Source organism: Girardinichthys multiradiatus, chromosome 12, assembly GCF_021462225.1.
Source record: "Girardinichthys multiradiatus isolate DD_20200921_A chromosome 12, DD_fGirMul_XY1, whole genome shotgun sequence".
NCBI lineage: Eukaryota > Metazoa > Chordata > Actinopteri > Cyprinodontiformes > Goodeidae > Girardinichthys > Girardinichthys multiradiatus.
Genome location: NC_061805.1, coordinates 3,843,762 through 3,858,940, shown reverse-complemented (window position 1 = coordinate 3,858,940; position 15,179 = coordinate 3,843,762). Strand labels below are relative to the sequence as shown.

Sequence of the window (15,179 nt, the reverse complement as noted above, 5' to 3'; positions counted from 1 at the left end):
GATTTAATTTTTTTGATTCCGTTATACAAGTCCTAACCTTGGTTCCAAAACAAAACTCTTCAACCCCAATCTGTGTTCCCCAGAGTAGAAATTTTGAGTATTATTGCATTTCAAAGCCACCAAATGACTGGAACTCATCATTGGCTTAGATCTGTTTTGATAAGTAATCGGTCTATCTTTAATTAAATATTATAATTTTATGGATCCAAAATCTATGGCTCACGGGCTTCAGGAGTCCAGGAACCACAAGTTGAGTACTACTGCATTGTACAATGGTGTTAACTTTCTGCAGAGATTGAAGGATTGGCTAAATATATTGTTTCTGCTTGGACAATAATCAGATTTAAAATTATTAGTTCACAGCTCCTAATTTACCTCAGATCATATTTGCTCCTAACCCAGTTCATGAGAAGCTTCAGACAACATTATGCTAAAAAGCCAAAAACAAACAAAACCAAAAACACAGATCTGTTTTAAAATAAAGAAAAAGCATGCTTAAAAAACTTGGTACTGTGGTGGAAAATAACTCCACGGTTCTGAAGGCCTTTTCATGCAGTCTTTTAGGAAACATGAGATTAGTTTAATTTTTGTGTGGTACCACTGTCCAATCAGATTCTTTCTTACCTTCAAAAATAACCCAATTTTTTTCATTCTCATTTTAAAAGTTTGTTTTACCAAGGGAAATGTGTTTAACAAAACCAATTACTCTCAAAAGTTTAAAAAAGTTTTAGCTAGTGATATCTTAGAAAACATCAAGTGTTTTAAGATTTATGTGCAACACAGAACTGATTAAGTTTCTCTTTCCTTCTCCAAAGGGAGAAAAAAGAAACTGCAGAACCAAGCCTTTCATAGTTTTTGTCAGGACCTGATATAAGGTACAGTGTAAATCAACACGCTGCATGAATCAGAAGAGGGAAGAAAACCCTAATATAACCTCTTCCCAGCAGCTGCTGTGAAAAACAATGAATTTGTACTTTCCATAAGCGTCAGTTCGCACTTGCGGACAAAACTGCACCAAACTGTAAGTACTGTGTCAGAGACTATATGAAGACCATCTGCAGTAGAACTAAGCCTGTTTTAATGAGGTCTCTACCCATTAGATCCCATTTATGGGATACAAACTCTGACAACAGAAAATAATGCCTGAAGGAGAAACCCATCAGGTTTTACGCATGCGCTGGGTTTTAAAAATGCTCCTTTATGAGATCTGTCCTGAGAATAACATAGAAACACTTGGTTACTGCTGAGTTTTGGAGATGTTGTAACTTCCTCTGCTTTTAATAACTTTTAATAACTAGAATAATTTACCCTGAATATTCCACGACGAAAGAGAACTTGCTTCTCTGAAAGAAATAACCGGGAATTATCAAATGAGCTAAGTTATCACCCTTTTAAAGATACTTTTCTAACCCTAAAATAATATTTTAACCCGCTATATCTGTCAACGTCAAGCAAGCGTCACATAAGCGTTCTTCGTTGCAGAAAATAGGAAAAGATTTATGCAAATGTTTGTGTTTGTACGTTACCTCCATCAGTTTCTTAATCGCTCCAGAGTCAGACTGTCATGGCACACAGTTCTCTATCAGTCCAAAAAAAAAAACAGGCCCTTCCCAGGTGTGTTGGTGAGACATTGAATCATTCTTTGTCCACTTTAACTTCTCCAGGAGGGAGAAAGAAGAAACTTTGCTCCGGCCTGTTTCTCTTCTGCCCGCATAAGATGCTTTCAATATAAATCCAGTGCATTCACTCTTCTGGCTCTTGCAAACAGCATGGATCCTTGTCCATCTCAGTGGGGCCAGACTTCTTCTGAGTTTCGTTTTGGTGGAAACTCACACTGCGATTTGCAACAAGCAGGCAGGCAGGAAGGCAAATCTCTCTCTTTCAGGCCGTGCTGGAGAAGCGTCTTTGTGTAATAGCCATGGAGAAGGGCAGGTTTCTAAAATCCAGACTCAAAAACGCAGATGTTGAACTCAAATCCCATATATGTGTGTATTTGTGTGTGAGAGAGGCAGAAGAAAAAGTTTAGTATAGGTTCAGATTTTGCACAAAGAAATATTATCAGTCAGTCAGTCAGTTGTCCACCTGCCTGTCACTTCCTTTCACAACATGAACTATACTCCTTTCTAAAACAACTTTCTTTTCGACTCTCTAATGTCCCTTTTCACTTTTTACCTTCTTTTCCGACTGATCGCAATATTTAAGACAAACGAAACTTCCTTCAGGAAAGTTTTAACTTTTTTTTTTTTTACTTATTTACACTCAAACTTCCACACTGTGAAAAACCAATGTTATCTTCCAAATTAAAGCACATTTAACACAATCATCCCCACTTTTTCCTTTCATTATTTTATAAATCAGAGTCTGAAGAAGGAGGCACTCCTGATGCCTCAAGGTTCCGGAACCATTTTTTTTCCTTTTTACCCGTTCAGCGGCACGTCTGCCGTCTGGCTTTTCTCCTTTATGAGGTGTAGAAAATTGCTAAAAACCACCCGCAAAACCCTGTGTTCTGCTTTATCCCATCGTTACCAATGAGAACCTCCCTGCAATTCCTTTTGCAGGGTAACCGGGCCCTCAGCTGATGTCCTCCCTCTCGCAACTCTGGAACCTAATTAATTAGTTAGGAGATGATGGTTAATGTGTAATAAAAATAATAATATACATTATATCATACAGAGCAACTTCTCACCCAGATATATTTGAAGACAAATAGTTCGGATCAAATCGGCCAGAAGCCGCAGGCGGGCACCCGGACTCCCCTCCGTAATATGGAAGTGGACTGAGAACAACTCTCAGGCTGGCCAGGCATCCGTGTCCCATCCTGCGGTCTCCTCTGGCACGTTAGATCCTGTTCGTGACGCTAACATTGTAGTGGAGTTTTCTTATCAAAGTGGGTAGAAGTTGACTCATAACAAGAGAAAATCCAGACTTTGTCTTTATAAGTTTTATTCAAAGGCATTCAGCGTTTGAATGACTCTGTCACCGAGCAAGTCAGTGAAGCAGAGCCCCGATCAACAATTACACGCGGTATTTATACCAGAACATGACAGTGTTATCTCAACTTCAAAGAGTCTGTGTTTTATGACCCCAGACCCTTCTCGGGTTCAGAGGTGACAAAGTTATCTAGGAACCCATCTGTCCTTCCCGAGATATCACCCTTAAAGCATGAGTTTTAACCATTAAACGTCTGATAATGGCTTTTACAGCTTCCTCCTCTAACACAGATGTTCTGAGGAGTGAGGTAACCTAAAGGTCATACACTTTGGAACACTTAATAAAATAATTTCCATTACAGCGCCAATTCACAACACATGTCGTCTCAAGGCACTTTACAAAGTCAATTCAAGTGAATCATACAATTCAAGTCAAGTACATACATTCCAATTAATCCTAACTATGAAACAGTGCAGTCAGATTCTGTTTATTATTCAAATTGGTTAAAGGTTTTTCTACCTGAGGAAACCCAGCAGATTGCATCGAGTCAGTGACTTGTAGCATTCACTCCTCCTGGATGAGCATGTAGAGACAGTGGAAAGTCAGTGGTGTTGACTTTGCAGCAATCCCTCATACTGGGCATGCATGTAGCAACAGTGGAGAGGAAAAACTCCCTTTTAACAGGAAGAAACCTCCAGCAGAACCAGGCTCAGTGTGAGCGGCCATCTGCCACGACCGACTGGGGGTTTGAGAGAACAGAGCAGAGAAGGAAAACACAGAAGCACTGATTCAGTAGAACTTTCTATAGAAAGGAAAAGTAAAATGTTAACGGATGTACAGGGGTTGGACAATGAAACTGAAACACCTGGTTTTAGACCACAATAATTTATTAGTATGGTGTAGGGCCTCCTTTTGCAGCATCAATTCGTCTTGGGAATGACATTTACAAGTCCTGCACAGTGGTCAGAGGGATTTTAAGCCATTGTTCTTGCAGGATAGTGGCCAGGTCACTACGTGATACCGGTGGAGGAAAACGTTTCCTGACTCGCTCCTCCATAACACCCCAAAGTGGCTCAATAATATTTAGATTTGGTGACTGTGCAGGCCATGGGAGATGTTCAACTTCACTTTCATGTTCATCAAACCAATCTTTCACCAGTCTTGCTGTGTGTATTGGTGCATTGTTATCCTGATACACGGCACCACCTTCAGGATACAATGTTTGAACCATTGGATGCACATGCTCCTCAAGAATGGTCTGGTAGTCCTTGGCAGTGACGCACCCATCTAGCACAAGTATTGGGCCTAGGGAATGCCATGATATGGCAGCCCAAACCATAACTGATCCACCCCCATGCTTCACTCTGGGCATGCAACAGTCTGGGTGGTACGCTTCTTTGGGGATTCTCCACACCGTAACTCTCCCGGATGTGGGGAAAACAGTAAAGGTGGACTCATCAGAGAACAATACATGTTTCACATTGTCCACAGCCCAAGATTTGCGCTCCTTGCACCATTGAAACCAACGTTTGGCATTGGCATGAGTGACCAAAGGTTGGGCTATAGCAGCCCGGCCGTGTATATTGACCCTGTGGAGCTCCCAATGGATAGTTCTGGTGGAAACAGGAGAGTTGAGGTGCACATTTAATTCTGCCGTGATTTGGGCAGCCGTGGTTTTATGTTTTTTGGATACAATCCGGGTTAGCACCCGAACATCCCTTTCAGACAGCTTCCTCTTGCGTCTACAGTTAATCCTGTTGGATGTGGTTCGTCCTTCTTGGTGGTACGCTGACATTACCCTGGATACCGTGGCTCTTGATACATCACAAAGACTTGCTGTCTTGGTCACAGATGCGCCAGCAACCAACAATTTGTCCTCTTTTGAACTCTGGTATGTCACCCATAATGTTGTGTGCATTTCAATATTTTGAGCAAAACTGTGCTCTTACCCTGCTAATTGTGGCATACAGCTCATGAAAACCCAAAATTCCTATCTCACTAAATTAGCATATTTCATCCGACCAATAAAAGAAAAGTGTTTTTAATACAAAAAACGTCAACCTTCAAATAATCATGTACAGTTATGCACTCAATACTTGGTCGGGAATCCTTTGGCAGAAATGACTGCTTCAATGCGGCGTGGCATGGAGGCAATCGGCCTGTGGCACTGCTGAGGTCTTATGGAGGCCCAGGATGCTTTGAAAGCGGCCTTTAGCTCATCCAGAGTGTTGGGTCTTGAGTCTCTCAACGTTCTCTTCACAATATCCCATAGATTCTCTATGGGGTTCAGGTCAGGAGAGTTGGCAGGCCAATTGAGCACAGTGATACCATGGTCAGTAAACCATTTACCAGTGGTTTTGGCACTGTGAGCAGGTGCCAGGTCGTGCTGAAAAATGAAATCTTCATCTCCATAAAGCTTTTCAGCAGATGGAAGCATGAAGTGCTCCAAAATCTCTTGATAGCTAGCTGCATTGACCCTGCCCTTGATAAAACACAGTGGACCAACACCAGCAGCTGACACGGCACCCCAGACCATCACTGACTGTGGGTACTTGACACTGGACTTCTGGCATTTTGGCATTTTGGCATTTCCTTCTCCCCAGTCTTCCTCCAGACTCTGGCACCTTGATTTCCGAATGACATGCAGAATTTGCTTTCATCCTTTCATCTGAAAAAAGTACTTTGGACCACTGAGCAACAGTCCAGTGCTGCTTCTCTATAGCCCAGGTCAGGCGCTTCTGCCGCTGTTTCTGGTTCAAAAGTGGCTTGACCTGGGGAATGCGGCACCTGTAGCCCATTTCCTGTGCACGGTGGCTCTGGATGTTTCTACTCCAGACTCAGTCCACTGCTTCCGCAGGTCCCCCAAGGTCTGGAATCGGCCCTTCTCCACAATCTTCCTCAGGGTCCGGCCACCTCTTCTCGTTGTGCAGCGTTTTCTGCCACACTTTTTCCTTTCCACAGACTTCCCACTGAGGTCCCGTGATACAGCACTCTGGGAACAGCCTATTTGTTCAGAAATGTCTTTCTGTGTCTTACCCTCTTGCTTGAGGGTGTCAATAGTGGCCTTCTGGACAGCAGTCAGGTCGGCAGTCTTACCCATGATTGGGGTTTTGAGTGATGAACCAGGCTGGGAGTTTTAAAGGCCTCAGGAATCTTTTGCAGGTGTTTAGAGTTAACTCGTTGATTCAGATGATTAGGTTCATAGCTCGTTTAGAGACCTTTTTAATGATATGCTAATTTTGTGAGATAGGAATTTTGGGTTTTCATGAGCTGTATGCCAATATCATCCATATTAAGACAATAAAAGACCTGAAATATTTCAGTTAGTGTGCAATGAATCTAAAATATATGAATGTTAAATTTTCATCATGACATTATGGAAAATAATTAACTTTATCACAATATGCTAATATTTTGAGAAGGACCTGTAGTTTGAGTTTGGACTTTGCTGAGAGAGAGAGAGATCTCGATGCCCCCAGTGCCTCCCCAGCACCCCCCTCTAGCTCCGCCCCTAAGTACCGACAATAATTTAAAACTACTTTCACCCCTGCTTCCAATGTTGTGTCGCTTGCTGAGGATGAAGTAATCATCTTTGGGAGTATACCAATGATTTTGTTTTTGATAGTCAATTTTATTTACAAAGATTCCCATAAATTTAAGCTGAAAGGTAGCAGCAAAGTGATGCTGATTAAAGACATTAGATTAACATGTGTGAGTACATCTGTAAAAACATTTTATCTGTTTGGTCCTTTGGGTGCATCTCCGTGCAGTAAAACACATCTACTCAGAGTGTTGTGAACAGAGGTGTAATTTTAAGAACTGATTTTAAATTGTAGTAATCAAGGTAGTTTTAGTTACAGTGGAATACCCCCATGTCTTGGTTTTGTATGGAGTATTTATGAAGAGGAAATAAAAGGATGATAGTATTAATCCAAAAGGCACCAGAAGTAGTGTAATCTGTGTAGGGAGCCATGCCCGCCTTGTCAGCTCAAATGAACAGAACAAATGCGTCTTCAGGTCTATCTTATCTATTTATGACGTGTGTGTGGCCTGTCTGCTCTCAGGTGTCTAGGATGAGTGGCAGCATTACTGAGCTGCAGACTCTTCTTCGACACAAAGATGACTCCTCCAAGGCCTATAGAGAGAGAACAGACACACAGGTAAGCTGCTTTGCTCACTCACACTTACATGGCCCCAGGATTCCTCAGGTGATCTTTATAATGACATGTTGTAGGTCTGTATTACATGGATTAGTGAGGGCCTGATTGTGGTCATTATTATTTTCTCTCTAGGATTTAGCGTCTGTCTTTGAGATTCTTGAATTTTCAGCTCCAGTACAGGTTTTGCAACTTACATTTGCCTAAATCTTTCAAATATTTTAAAGAAATAAGTTTGATAAACATCAAAGTACAGCCGAGCTGTAAATAGGAACAACATTAGAACTTCTTTCAAATAATGTTGAGGAAGATGGGGATAAAAGCAGCACTGGAGGTACGGTAGGTTGCATCTCCCTGGTGTTTGCCTGTTTAGTACCATTTATGGAAAGGTATCAGTCTCATCTTTAATCACTCCGAGTTAGTGATGTTCTTAACTCAGGGGGTGCTTCTCAGCATAAACGTGCTGGAATAGATCTCGGTATGCTCCTCTGGGCTCAGGTTCCCAGGATGTTTCCCTTACTCTGTACTTTTTCTCTAATATGTATTGTGAACACAACTGACTGCCTACTGGCTTCTGGTTAATGCTTTTTAATTGGCTCTGAGGGCAAGAAGCTTTCCATATTCACTCCAGATCTGGAAGCCAGTCCTATTGTTGTGCTTTGAAGGGAATCTTTTGCAAGCTGAATGAACCAAGTAGCATTTAATCCAGGACCAAATACATTTTCTAACTAACATAGATCACAACAGAAGTCAATAAAGGTTACATTTTCTACATAAAACAGGTCTCTACATTGTCTGTTATAAAACAAACAGAATAATATTGTTCTTTAAGTTGTTTTCACCACACTATTTTCATTTCCACCTCTACAATGTTGTGTTCTGTGTATCACTGACAACAGGGTTTGGCCCTGACGAATGAGAAAGTGTGTCCAAACTCCTGTCTGGTAGTGTCAACAGATAGAAAAAGCTGTCCGCACATTTAATTGTTGGTCTGATCCAGCTTTTATTTTCTACTGCACCCGTATTTAGTAGGGTTGGGCATTTCATACGGTTTGGGAAATTGAATGTTGTTTATTCATTCCCAATAACCTCCACAATTATGATAGCGGTTTACATGATGACAAAACCCCTCAACTTGATCCTGACATGAGTAGTTATCCAAAGCTTTCTAATATTATGGGCTTCTCCTTCTCCAGCTGGTGCATTGCCCCCACCTTGTGGTAGGAGCAATCCTTAACTGGCACTAATGGTCCTTCACTGAACCAGTTGAATTCTATAATGAATGTTCAAAGCTGCAGCAGTCGGTGGTGGTGGGGTTAAGCTGACAGAAAACAACAGATTAGAAGTTGAGCAGAGCTCACTAAATAAATCAGGATGTGGAACCTATGCCCCTCCTGGGTTGGGGCTCTAATTGGCCTCACATGAAGCTCAATCATTTATTGTAACTTTTACTTGCTTCAGATCGCCAGTCTGGAACGACAGGTTCTGGAGAATACAGAGAGAATGAAGTGTGCTGAGCAGCAGGTCACAGAAAAACAGCAGCTCATAGATAAACTGGTAAGCTCCACAACACCCCCCCTGCCACCCACCCCTGTGTGCGCACTGTTGTTTACTGTGTAAATGTAGATCTGTGGGTGTCACAATCAGCCTAACTGGGCTATTTAAGGTAAGCCACCAGTTTTTTTGGGAAGGTGCTGCTCTCAGTACAATGTACTGGTAACACACAACAGTAGTTCTATAGTGTAATCATGGGTTTGGTTAAAATGTTCAGTTTTTCTAAATATATTAAACACACTTTTCTTCCAGCATGGGGAGCAGAATACTGAAAAAGCCTTTCTGGAGCAACAGATTTGTTTGTTAGAGCAGCAGCGTGAGGAGCGGACCAGCTTCCTGGAGGAAACCATCTCCTGTTTGCAGACAGACAAACAGTCCCTTCTAGACAGGGTGGTATGTTTCCTCTTCTTTCTTTGTCTGTGTAATAACAGGCCGATGCAGGCGGCAGGTGTTCTGTTGCTAGACGGAGGGAAGCCTATTTATAAAGACATGAAATTTGAAAATGTGTTTTGTTCTGTGTTGGCAAATGATGGAGACCTGTTATCTGTCTGGCAGGCTGAGCTGGATAAACAGATGCTTGAGGCAAACTCCATTTTGAAACAGCAAGCAGAAGAGCTGGAAAACTGTAAGGTAAAAACTGCAAGAATCTTGATTAAAAATGCTCATTTACTTTGTTTCAAATAGTAATAATCATGTGGTCACACACAGTTGATGCAAAGCATAACCAAACAGGCAAATTCATCTGCAGATATAAGCTTTATTTGTTAGAGGCCTATCCAGTGGTAGAGCTTTGTTGGGTATTTGATTTGAGTTTGTATTCATTACACAGTTTAGTCAATCTATAGTATGTGTAAAATATCTCCATTATGATGGAAATATGAGCTTTTAGGATATTTTCAGAGAAGAGGAACAGAGTTGAGTCTGCATCTTGTGTGTTTCCTCAGGCAGAGCTGAACAGCCGGCTGACGGTGAGCACAGAAATTGCTAAATCTCTGGAAGAAACTAGACGGCAGAAGGAAGAGCTGCAGACTCAGGTTTGCATCTTTCACTTTGAATGTTTTGGGTGTATAAACTAACACATCTGGACCATACCATCGTGTATTCAAAGTAAAAAACCTCAGGTCATTTCTCCAAACATGCCACAGATCAGTCTACCAGTAAACCTAAATAAATGTGTTTTCTGCTTATGAAAGGTGGAAACAGCCTTTGATGGACAGCACCAGTTGCTTTTATAGGATTATTGCTAAGATCATTCTTTCTTAGCACTTTGTTAACTCACATCGGACCTTCTGCACAATCTGGGAAAACAGAAAGGAAATTCCGAGCTTAATAGGAGTGTGAACGTTCTCAGTGGTAAAAGGAAAATAATTTTCCTTTGCTTGACGTCAGGTTGGTGAGCTGACTGTGGGTCTGCAGAAGTCCCAGCAGGAATTTTCTACTGCTGCTAAGAAACTAAGACTAAGAGATGAGGATGTCCAAACGCTTCAGAATGGTACACACACACACACCCCATTAGTTTATATTTCTGGTTTATATATTTGTGATTTCTGTCACTTTGATGTACCATATATGCACTAGAAGATCCTGTTCTTGTAAAATCTTTTCAAAGAAGACTTCAAAAAATGAGAAGATTAAAAAAAAAATCAGAGAAGTGTAACTTGACTGTCTATCTCTTTAACCCTGTGTGTGTTGCTGTTGCAGAGCTGCAGAGTCGGCAGGACTCGCTGGCTCATCTGCAGGAGGAAACCAAGCGGCTGCACACCCAGCTGCAGCAGATGGAGCTCGACAAAGACTCCCAGCTGAGGAGCCTGAGGGAGGAGCTGCTGAGTCAGACACAGCAGCTCGACAGCTGCCAGGCGCGGGTCAGCTCACACTAAAATCCTTTGAACATGTAGGACAGGGTACCTTAATGATTAGACATAAATAATTATTGGAAGAAGAAGATGATCAGTCGTGTTATGTTGTGATTTGTTAACGAGCTGAATGTGGTGAAGGCACAACATAAAATAACAGCACAGTTTGATGTATATTGTTCAGATTTCATATCTGGAGGTGGAGGTGGAAACACTAACAGAGCAGCTTCAAAGTCCGGAGGTTTGTGAGGAGGATCAGAATGGCTGTGTCACTGTGGATGACCTGGATCACCTCCAGAGGGTCAACAGAGACCAGGAGCAGCAGCTTAGCGATAAGAACAGGGTCAGACATCTTTTCTGTTTTACAATCTGTTGGTTGCATCTAAATGTCCTCTGCTACCTCCTAATAAAGGACAAACATGTTGTTTTCAGACTATCAAGCAGTTGCAGCAAAGGCTGGCAGAGTTAAAGAGGACTCTTCAGAAAGAACTGGTAATACTGAGAATGGCAGCATTTATCTGTGTGCATACCAAACAACAGCTTAAAAATGGGTCTGATTCATTTCCGAGTGGTTGTTAATTTGTAACAATAGCTGTTGTGTTTGTGTTTGCTGTGCTCAAGAAACTAAAGCCTGAGCCAGAAGCTGAAGGGAAGGAGAAGTCTTTAGAAAGCCGAGCAGAAAAACAAGAGCGCTTTATTTCAGACCCACCGCCTGCAGCTGCCCCAAGTCCCCCCACTTCCAACACCACAGTGACCAACACATCAGACCTTAACGACTCACGGGAAATCAACTTTGAGTATCTCAAACATGTCGTCCTCAAGTTTATGTCCTCAAGAGAGGCTGAGGTGAGTCATCAGCACTCGGACTGATGCTGGCAGCCAGCTTTACAAGCTCAGACTAAACACGTCATGATTCCTCTGTTAGGCATACCAGCTGATACGAGCTGTGTCTGTGCTGCTCAACTTCACTCGGGAGGAAGAGGACATGTTGAAGCAGACTCTGGAGTATAAGGTTGGTGGTGTTGTTTTTTAAGTTTAACATGTTCTCTGGCTTTAAATCTGTTGTTACTTTCCCTCCTCAGTCCCGTGTCAGCATTTTAGCAGTTTTTTTTGAGAAATACGTGTTTTCCGCCTTATATATTCCTTATATATTCTACTATATTCCTGCCCAAATGAAGGTCCTACTGGACAACAGAAAGTCTTTACACTGCTTTGGCAGAAGGGTTTAAGGTGCTACGGCTCTTTAATATGTATAAAAATACACTTAGTCATGCTATAAACCTCCATGAATGTCATTGGGATTTTATGCAATAGACCTCAAAGTAGCACACTACTTTGAGGTCTATTGCATAAAATCCCAAATTATAACCTACAAAGTAGGTTATAATTGTGATGTGAAAGGAAATGCTATTTTCCTGCTGGGAGACTAGCATTCCTCCCTGCATTGAGGCAAACCCCAAGCATTGAGGGGTTTTGTCAGTTGTTTTTTTAACTGCATATCATTTTCTTTCACATTACAATAATGCGATATTTTGTGTTGGTTTTATCACAAGGAATCACTAAATAATACTTTGATGTTTGTTTTGGAATGTGACAAAATGCGGAATATGTTCAAGGAACATGAATATTTGACCAAGGCGCAGTACAGCAGAACCCTGCTTTTCAAGTCCACATATAGTTGAACATATCCATAAATCCCTCAGTAATAACTCCCTGCAGTCTAAAACCCCTTCGGGGCTCTCTCCTTTAAGCATACTTGCTGTAATGTGGAAGGTTTTCCATATCAGAACATAAACCAAAATCTCCTTAAATAAAAATGAGATTAATGGTTTAGTAGCTTGTCTTGACTTAAAGTTGTCGTCTTCCATATAAAGTCTGCTGCACCAAGGACTCAGAGTTGTTTCTGGAACACTAGGTAGCTGTAACTAGGAGTTCTTTTTCTAGGTGACATCATTTCTCCTGGGACCTGTTCCAAACGAGCCTTACCTGTTCAGTCTTTTGCTACCTGACCTGTCACAAACTTTAATATTTAACTTGTTTACTGAGACCTGTAGAGTCTGACATGGATTGTTAGAGAAACACAAAGAAATGAAAAGAAGAAACTGTTTGTTTTCAGCTTTTTCTCTTTTGTGACTGTGCACAAAAGAGAATCCTATCACCCTCAGTATAGCTGCCTTCAGAATATTTAAGTCTGACAGTTCTTTGGGGATTTTTACTTATCCATGTGTTTGCTTCTAAATCACACATATAAAATGAAAAGCCTCAACACAATGTCTGTAACATCTAACAATAAAACTCAGCAATGTTAAATTTAGGTTATAAGAGTAAAACAACCTACATCAAGCTGATTTATGTCAATTTTAGAGTTTTCTTTTAACAACTGTCAGGTTAACAATGCTTCTTATTTAATGACCCATGTGTTGTAGATGTCCTGGTTTGGATCCAAGCCTTCTCCAAAGGGAATCATCCGGCCTTCGATCTCAGGCTCTTCCACTCACTGGAGCTGATGAGCACCAAAGTGAACTGTGGTGGTGAAGAGGAAGGAACAGATTCGCCAGGAGGAGGACCTCTTTGTTTTGTGGCTCCTGTTATTGAGTGAAATTAATCTTTGAACCACCTTCCACAGCTTTTCTCCTGCTCTCTGTGGGCTAAACGCTTGGATTTGGTTGATTTTGCAGACAAAGAAGGAGTTAAACACTATCATAAAGAGATTACCACCTAGCATTTCTTAATTAATTTTAAAGGAAGGAGACAGTCTTGTCTATATCTGGAGCGCGTGTCTCAATTTATCTCTGGTGTTTGACACAAGCTGCATGTTTTCCCCTCTGTGATGGTGCAACATGTCTCACATCTATGTTTGTTCTTTTGGAACAAGCATTACCAAGACTAGACTGTCCCCATTGGATGGTGTTGCCAGTGTGTTATTCAGTGGTTCTTATATTTTAAACCCTGAATGCTTTTTTTTTATTGTAAATGTGTTGTTGCATTAATCTGCACAGAAGACTGAAGCTGGATTCTCTTCAATATTAACAAAAATGGTCATAATCAATTCCCTCTGGTGTCTCTGCACCTAGATTGTCCTTATTTAAAGCAAATGCCTCCTCAGACTGGAGCACTTTTATCTCTAAGAGTTGTGGATAATCCCAAATTTGGGTTTTAAGCAAAATGTTTTACAGTTAGGGGGTCCGGGCTTGGGGGTGATTTAGGTTTTGTTTTGTTTTTGTATTTAAAGGCAGCATTTTACTGGCCACTGTGTGGTGAGCTAAAAACAGAAAGGCCTTCAAACTATTTTAAGCATATTGTGATTAATGTATTAGAAAGGGCTTGCTCTTAATGCTTTTTTTCCACCTTATTGTGCATCATATAGAGTAACAATGGTCCAAACCCGAATGTCTCTCTGACTGTTTGAACCCCACTGCTAGCAATATAACCTTGATCTGTTCAACAGGAACGACTGTATATAATAAATAGGTGAATGCTATGTAAATGATCTGTACCTGCCTTTCCTAATGTAAATGAACTTACCTTCCAACATATCTAATTATGTAAAGAAATATGTACATACTATATGCATTGAGATCTTTCTAAATCAATGGGTGTAAATAGTTTGATGTGGTGGGTTTACAGTATTTATCATTGGCATTGATCAGAACTTTTCCCCTGCCTTATGTTTCTCCTCATTTCTGAGTGTAATGTCTGCACTTTTGGACATTATTACTTTTTCTGGAATTTTAGGTTGCTTGTATGTTTGCTGTTTATATTCTGGGATGCAAGAAAACCCATTTGAATGTTTTATTGTCGTCTTGTTTTACTAATGATGTAGCAGACTGTAGTCATGCTGACTAGTCGGGTGTGATGAACCGTCTCAAAGGAAATTATAAACCGTGGGAGCACTTTGTAATCTGATCAGTTAACCTATGTTAGGTCTTTCGTCACTTTTATCACTACAACTTTGTCTCTAGCTTTTCTATGATTTAATGATTACTGCAAGTACTGTTGATTACTTTCCAATGCTGATTACAAATAAACCCAAAAACATCATAAAATCTGATTTCTGAATGCAAACCCTCCTTATTTATTCAGAAATGTAATTTAGCTTTTTTTCTTGTCTGTTTTTGTACACACTTAATTTCCTAAGACTTTGCCAGATTGTACAGTCATCAGTCTAATCTCACTTCACGTTGTTCTTATTTATTAAAGATGAAGATTATAAGGTTGAGTGAGGGGGAAAAAACCACATAATCTAGTTTCATTTAGGTTTTTTCCTGTATGGATTCCCCAGTCTCTGTTTTGGCTAATTTTTCTTCTACAGCATTACTTTTTTGACCCACTTTTGTTGAAGCAGCCCAGTGAATGCATGCTGCTCAAGTAGTGGTTGCCGAATAATCCCAAACCAACACCCCTCCACCACGCTGCTCTACAGTCTGCATGATGTTTGTGTTGATTTGGTTTTCTGCAGACCTTGATCACACCTGTCCAAAGGACACCTTTTCAGACGTGTGTAGTTCATTCAGATTAAACTTTGCAAACCTAAATGTTGTACTAGCATGTTATTTTTTAGAGAGAATAGGCTTTCTCCTGTAATCTCTACCAAACATGACATATTTGTTAAGTATGTGAGTTCAAACATTTGACCTGGTCAGATCTGAAGTCTTCAATGTAGCCTTTTCTTTTGGCAGTCTGA

At 40.9% G+C, this 15,179-nt stretch overlaps 1 protein-coding gene across 2 annotated transcripts in view; it reads left to right on the top strand.

The window, feature by feature from the left end:
- Window positions 1-14,546, top strand: part of golga1 (golgin A1) — a 37,138-nt gene extending 22,592 nt beyond the window's left edge. For both annotated transcript variants that reach the window (XM_047381107.1, XM_047381105.1), the window contains 12 exons: window positions 6,996-7,091; window positions 8,550-8,645; window positions 8,895-9,035; window positions 9,198-9,272; window positions 9,587-9,676; window positions 10,032-10,134; window positions 10,344-10,504; window positions 10,680-10,838; window positions 10,928-10,987; window positions 11,117-11,341; window positions 11,421-11,507; window positions 12,922-14,546. In XM_047381107.1, the coding sequence (XP_047237063.1) occupies window positions 6,996-7,091; window positions 8,550-8,645; window positions 8,895-9,035; window positions 9,198-9,272; window positions 9,587-9,676; window positions 10,032-10,134; window positions 10,344-10,504; window positions 10,680-10,838; window positions 10,928-10,987; window positions 11,117-11,341; window positions 11,421-11,507; window positions 12,922-13,002 (1,374 nt within the window). In that variant the 3' untranslated portion in view covers window positions 13,003-14,546. The remainder of the gene's footprint in view (window positions 1-6,995; window positions 7,092-8,549; window positions 8,646-8,894; window positions 9,036-9,197; window positions 9,273-9,586; window positions 9,677-10,031; window positions 10,135-10,343; window positions 10,505-10,679; window positions 10,839-10,927; window positions 10,988-11,116; window positions 11,342-11,420; window positions 11,508-12,921) is intronic.
- The last annotated feature ends 633 nt before the right edge of the window (window positions 14,547-15,179 follow it).